Here is a 6,530-nt window from a genome sequence, read left to right as displayed (position 1 = left end):
AGTCTCTTCTCTTTGGCTAGCCTTTAAGCTGGCTCCTCCCGATGGCTAGAATCTTTGCTGGCACTTCATCAGATATTCTGACCGCTTACGTGCAAGACTGCCTTCAGGCGGCAATTCAGAGTTGCTAAAAATCCTCTTATGGATTTCATTCCCCAGCGGAACTCAAAGAAACATCGTTTGTCCAAAACATGACCCTGGACGTGTGCTAGGCCCAATTATAAATATAAATTAACAAGCTAATTAAAGTTTTGCTGAAGTTCAATTCGTAGATCTCGGATTTCTTTACAGGTATTTCACATGAAAGTTGAAACAAACCAGCGTTACATTAATTATCCAGTAACCCAGGCTTCTGAATGCTTTAACCGAAGGTCAAAGTGACTTTAGGGTAAAGCTTTAAATCTACCTCGACAAAAGACAAATACCCAAAAGCATCAGAACATGCTGTGGGTCTGTTGCGTAAAACAATCACTCATGCATCTGGGCAATTATTCATAATTTACCAAATCAAAACACTGACGAATGCAATTAAATAAAAAAACTGGAGCGGTTTATTTAATCTTGATTGGTGACTGTTCACATTAAGAAAAAAGGAAAAAAAAAAAAGTGAAAGAAAAAAGACAGACACCCTACTGGTTCAAGAGAAAAGCCAACACAACAATTAAACCCTGCATAAAATCTCATTGGAATGCTTTGCACTTCACAGACAAAAAAGGGAAAACTACAAACTAGTAAATGTCTTCCAGGACAAGAGTACTTTTGAAACGTTCCTTTTTCTTTTCTTTTCTTTTTTTAACACCTTCAAATCCCCCATCCCCACATGATTTTCCTCCCCTATTGAACACGTTCTCTTCGTATGGCAGACGTTAATATCGCCACCACACTGCTTGGCTGGGCAGATCTAGGTGTAAACCTGCTTGCTTCTCTCCTTTCCCTGTCATCTCTCTCTGGCTCTCCTCTAAGTACTGTGGCCTGTTGGACAATACGGAACATAAATTCAGTTACACTTTGCAACCTTGCTTTGTCTTTATCAAGAGCTGAACTGGAGGGGAATGAGTAGTAGTAGCACAGAAGCAAACCTTCAGGTCAGCTAAGACTGCATGGTTAGGACAATGGGGATGAGTTTGCATGTGCTGCAGCCAGAAGGTTTGGAGAGCAACTCAAAATCAACATTCGTCTCGTGATACTGGATCTTAGCTTTATTAGATTTGAAGGTTTGCTGCTGGATCCCCTGCACTGAAAACTCGATAGTTTTACTCATTTACCGACCAATTGAAGAGTGATTACGGGCTAACATTTGCATAGGTTACGCATCTTATGAGATGTTTGGACATGGATGAGCTAAAAACAAACTAATGGCTAACTTCAGAGGCCTCTTCTATACGTGGGGCAATTCTTACCCTGGAATCTAAAACCTCCGCCCACCAGAGCCTCCTCCATAACCACCACCAGAGCCTCCTCCATAACCACCTATAAAAGAACCGTGATTGAGACATCTGACATCTCAAAACATTTCAGCGTGGAATGGAAATGGTTTGAATTCAAATGTACTTATCCAAGAACACTGCAATGTTCACTCACCGCCATATGGGCCACCACCGCTCCTTCCACCACCTCCATAGTTTCCTCCCTTCATTGGGCCGTAGTTAGAGGAAGATTGATTGCTGTAGTTGCCAAAGTCGTTGTAGCCTCCGCCACCTCCAAAGTTGCCTGCAAAAATATAGTGATTCTTTAAAACTTTATTTGCTACAGAGGCAGCACAGCAGGACAACTTTACTCGCAAAAGCAAACCTAGGAGAACAAAAATAAGAACATGACAAAATGGTTCACAAGGTAACTGACCTCCTCCAAAGTTGCCTCCACCACCACCACCACCATTGTTGTAGTTATCATAGCCACCGCCACTGCTGCCGCCACCGTAGCCTCCACCCTGGTTTCCATATCCGCCACCACCTCCGCTGCTTCCTCCATACCCACGGTTGCCACTGTAATTAGGTCCACCTCCACCATAGCCGCCTGATAAAGAGATGGGAGATAAACATTATCATGGAAACACTGTTGAATGGTCAAGTGTAATGTGAATCATATTCTTAAAATCTTATATATACCATTCCCTCCGTAGCCATTATATCCATCGCCTCCACCATAACCACCTCTTCCTCCTCCATATCCACCTACAAAAGGAGAAACGTTTCAAAATTAATAACACTGTGGACCAGTAGTTCTCAACAATGTGGGTCAGTGTGTTATTGAATTTTTCCTTACAACCTAAATAATCATTTCCAATTATAACATGAAATATGCATCGTTCAAAGTGAAATGACGTAGGATTAATCTAACCACTTAGGGTTTGATACAATTATGCACATTTGAGGATGTCTGCATAATCTTTACATTTTATGTTTAGTAAGGTACGGACTTTGAGAATCTGCAATAGACCACTACAAACTATAAAACAGAAATGAGAACATAATATGAAAAACTGTACCTCCATATCCTCCACCTCTGCCAAAGTTTCCACCACCACCACCACCACCTCCTCCGCCGCCGCCTCCTCCTCCTCCTCGCCCACCTATAAGATGAGTTTTATGAAAAGGTTATTTTTATAGTTCAGGTCTTTCGAACAAACCATCAAAACGCTATGCAACAAATCAAGACAGCTAAAATAAAAATGATGCTGTCGCACATTTTATTTTCCCTGAGGTCTATGTTATGTGTGTAATTCTTACCTCGTTGATTCATTGACACCCTGTTCATTTCCTCTCTGGAGAGAGCTTTCCTGACTTCACAGTTGTGTCCATTCACTGTGTGGTATTTCTGTACTGTGGGTTAAATGGAAAAGAGTGTTAAAAGAGATATATTCACACACAAACATATTAGGGATGTGCATCTCCATAACTGAGACACATCTCAATGCATAGCCAACAATACGATACATTAAAGATACATATGAAGTAGCTATTCACTCCGATTTTGATTTGATTCAACAATGCGATTCAGTGCAACACGATGCAATGGGGAGGAAAAAAATAAAAATAAATTAAATATATATATACACACACACACTCACATGATGCTATGCAGTTTAATATGGTACAGATTTTTGCTTTTATTTTTTTGGTTCAGACAGACAGCAAATCATAAATTAAGTGCCTTCTGACTTCTAACGCCTCGGTCTCCATATTTTTGTAATACATCATATTCGAGTTGCAGCAGAGATGAGAGAACACGCTTAAGAAACAGCTTGGAGAGGAGAAATCATTCTACATATAAAATATTGGTCACAAAATATTGGTCAATTTCTAAATAATAAAAGTACAGTGCACACCATAAATGAGTACACCTTTATCTCAGAATAGGACGCAGCCTGCAGAAGTGACATGCATGGCTGTTGTCACCACTAGAATTACCTACTGTAGCCAAAGTAAAATAAACTCATTTAACCTCTTCCAAAGAGACTTCTGGGAATCCATACTCTAGTCTCCAGACCAAGTCAATCATTTCGGATCCAAAAGCATCCAAAATGTTCTGGTGTTACTAGAGGAGGAGTACAGTGAGAAGTGCTTGGTACCCACAGTGACGTTCAGTGGTAGTAAAGCTCTTCTATACGGATGTATGAGTGCTGAAGGTGTGAGGGAGTTGTGCTTTATCAATGCGGTCATGAATTCACAAACTACTGTGTGATGGAATACAAAAACTTGAAACAGAAGATGCTAACCTCCCCTCATTCCCTGCATTATTGGGCATTTTTTCAGCATGACAATGAAGAAATTCATTCTCCCAAGGTACAGCTGTGAGGGATTCTGTAGAGACAGGCTGAGCAAGACTCCCCATTAAAGACCAGAGCATTCAAGGAGGTCGTCCTCCAGGAGTTAAACAGGACAGATGTGAAAATTTGTCATGAACTTGTACACTCAGTGCCAAGAGGGTCAGAGCAGTATACTTAAAGTTCTGGAGGACATACTAAGTACTAGAATATCACACATTTGCTGAATTAAATCTAGGGTGTACTCATTTCTGCAGTCCTTCATTTAAACAAAATTGGCAAATTTACTTATCTTACAGAAAATATTGGCATATATTTTGTTGTTTTTATTAAAAGAACACTCCACTTTTTTTGGAAATAGGCTCATTTTACAACTCCCCAAGAGTTGAACAGTTGAGTTTTACTGTTTTTGAATCCATTCAGCCGATCTCCGTGTCTGGCGGTAGCACTTTTAGCTTAGCTTAGCATAGGTCATTGAATCGGATTAGACCATTAGCATTTGGTCATCAAAAATGACTAAAGCGTTTCGATCATTTTTCTATTTAAAGCTTGACTCTTCTGTAGTTACATCCTGTACTAAGACTGACGGAAAATGAAAAGTTGTGATTTTCTAGGCTGATATGGCTAGGAACTATACTCCCGTTATAATAATAATCAAGGAACTTAGCTGCCGTATCAAGGGTGAAGCAGGTGCAATATTACATTATTATATTAGAAGTAGTAAAATTATCGAAACTCTTTAGTCATGTTTGATGACCAAATGCTAATGATCTAATCCGATTCAATAATCTAGGCTAAGCTAAAAGCCAGACACGGAGATCGGCTGAATGGGTTCATAAATGGTAAAACTCAACTGGTTATCTCTAGGGGAGTTGTAAAATGAGCCCCATTTCCAAAAAAAGTGGCGTGTTCCTTTAAGTATGTGTTTAATACATTTCAATTTTGCCATCTTTCCATGAATTATATTAGTGATCATTAAGAAAATACATATTTTATATTTATTCAAACGGGGTGTACTCATTTATGCTGTGCACTGTATATAACATCTACTAATAATTAAATATAAATAAATCGTTTTTACCGATGCAAATAATGATGCATCTTGATACTGTGTTGTAAAACTGCTATAGATATTGGACACTAATGAGTGGCAGTCACTTACTGACAATCCTGTCAACAGCGTCATGGTCATCAAATGTTATGAAGGCGAAGCCCCTCCTCTTATCACTGTTCTTCTCAGTCATGATGTTCACCTCGTCAATTTTACCAAACTGGCTGAAATACTCGCGCAGATGCTCCTCATCCGTGTCTTCTTTGATTCCACCCACAAACATTTTTTTAACAGTGGAGTGAGCGCCTGGTTTGGACGAGTCCTGAAATCAGCGTAAGAGCAATTATTGCTATATACCAAAAAAAAAAAAAAAAAATAGTGTAATTATTACTCATTCACGAGTATCACTAGAATTGAATTAGATTGTATAAGCACAGGAACGCTGATTGCAAGGTTTCTCAGAATGAACACCTACTTCTCTAGACACTGCCCTCTTGGGTTCAACAGCTCTTCCATCCACTTTGTGCGGACGAGCATCCATCGCTGCATCCACCTCATTCACAGAACTATAGGTCACGAACCCAAAACCCCTCGACCTCTTTGTGTTGGGGTCCCTCATCACCTGTGAGCAGACAGGGGCAAAGAAAAGACCTCAGCAGCTGGTTTCAGAGCCATTCATTAGCATGTGAATGATGTACTCACCACACAGTCTGTAAGAGTCCCCCATTGCTCGAAGTGGGCCCTTAGACTCTCATCTGTTGTCTCAAAACTGAGGCCCCCGATAAAGAGCTTTCGGAGCTGCTCAGGCTCACGGGGGGTCTGTTGCTGTGAGAATCAAAACCATTAAACATTACACAAACAGCTCTAATGTATCTAGGAAAGCAAAACGAAGGGTTGAAACAAATTCAAAACAGAAGAATTGCGTTTTAGCTCATGTTTAGCTCACGAGCCTCGGCTGCGAACAAAGAAATGAGACGAAGCCGCGAGGAAACTGGCGCTTTTACCAAAAAAAATGTATTTCACTCTTTTACATTTGACTTCATGAAAATTACAAAATACTAAACCGTTATAATGCAATCTATATGCTACAATCATACTATTTTTTAGGGGTTTTACCTCTTTGGACATGGCGGTCTCCCAGTGACTGACAGCAGACCTCGCGCAAGCTCGCATCGACTGTGCGCGCACCCGCGTTCTTCATCTGTTTTCATCGCGGGTTAAAGACCAGTGTTCAAGGTGCATACCGCCACCTATTGTGTTGGAGCGTGTTAAATCATGGCTGGTTTCTTCTTAAATTCAACTAAAGCCAGTATAATGCAAAATATTAATTGATGCCCTAACAATTTCCAATTGATTATTTAATAGCAATTTCCTATTATTATTATATTACTATTATTAATGTTTTGGTAATATATGGTTAAAATTCTTTTCTTCCCTAAATTCCCTACAGTTTATTAGTACATGCTCAGCTCTACATTTCTTTTGCATGCATCGTATCATATATCTGAATATATATTAAATATCTGCATTTAACCTATTCATTAGAAATGTGTTGTGTTATTGTGCACCCTAACCATAACCTTCTAGAAATGATTTATTTTCTTCCATATCTACATCTAAATACTTTACCCTTAATTGATTTTGTCAGTGAATATTCTAACATCCTCTGTCTTTAATATATGCATCCCAATTTTTTTGCCAATACTTGGCAATGTT

At 39.5% G+C, this 6,530-nt stretch overlaps 1 protein-coding gene across 1 annotated transcript; it reads right to left on the bottom strand.

Annotated features, from left to right (window-relative positions):
* Positions 1-527: 527 nt before the first annotated feature.
* LOC306856550 (heterogeneous nuclear ribonucleoprotein A1-like) lies at positions 528-5,992 on the bottom strand. The gene is made up of 11 exons (XM_079395899.1): positions 5,931-5,992; positions 5,517-5,639; positions 5,290-5,436; positions 4,926-5,136; positions 2,727-2,819; positions 2,486-2,569; positions 2,106-2,171; positions 1,840-2,013; positions 1,579-1,707; positions 1,398-1,467; positions 528-969 (listed from the first exon to the last, which is right to left on the bottom strand). The coding sequence occupies exons 1-10, from the start codon at positions 5,985-5,987 to the stop codon at positions 1,406-1,408; spliced, it is 1,146 nt and encodes a 381-aa protein (XP_079252025.1). The 5' UTR covers positions 5,988-5,992; the 3' UTR covers positions 528-969; positions 1,398-1,405.
* Between the last annotated feature and the right edge of the window lie 538 nt (positions 5,993-6,530).

This window comes from Barbus barbus, assembly GCF_936440315.1.
Source record: "Barbus barbus genome assembly, chromosome: 37".
NCBI classification, from domain to species: domain Eukaryota; kingdom Metazoa; phylum Chordata; class Actinopteri; order Cypriniformes; family Cyprinidae; genus Barbus; species Barbus barbus.
The sequence above is the reverse complement of the archived record's forward strand: the minus strand, read 5'-3'. Positions and strand labels throughout refer to the sequence as shown.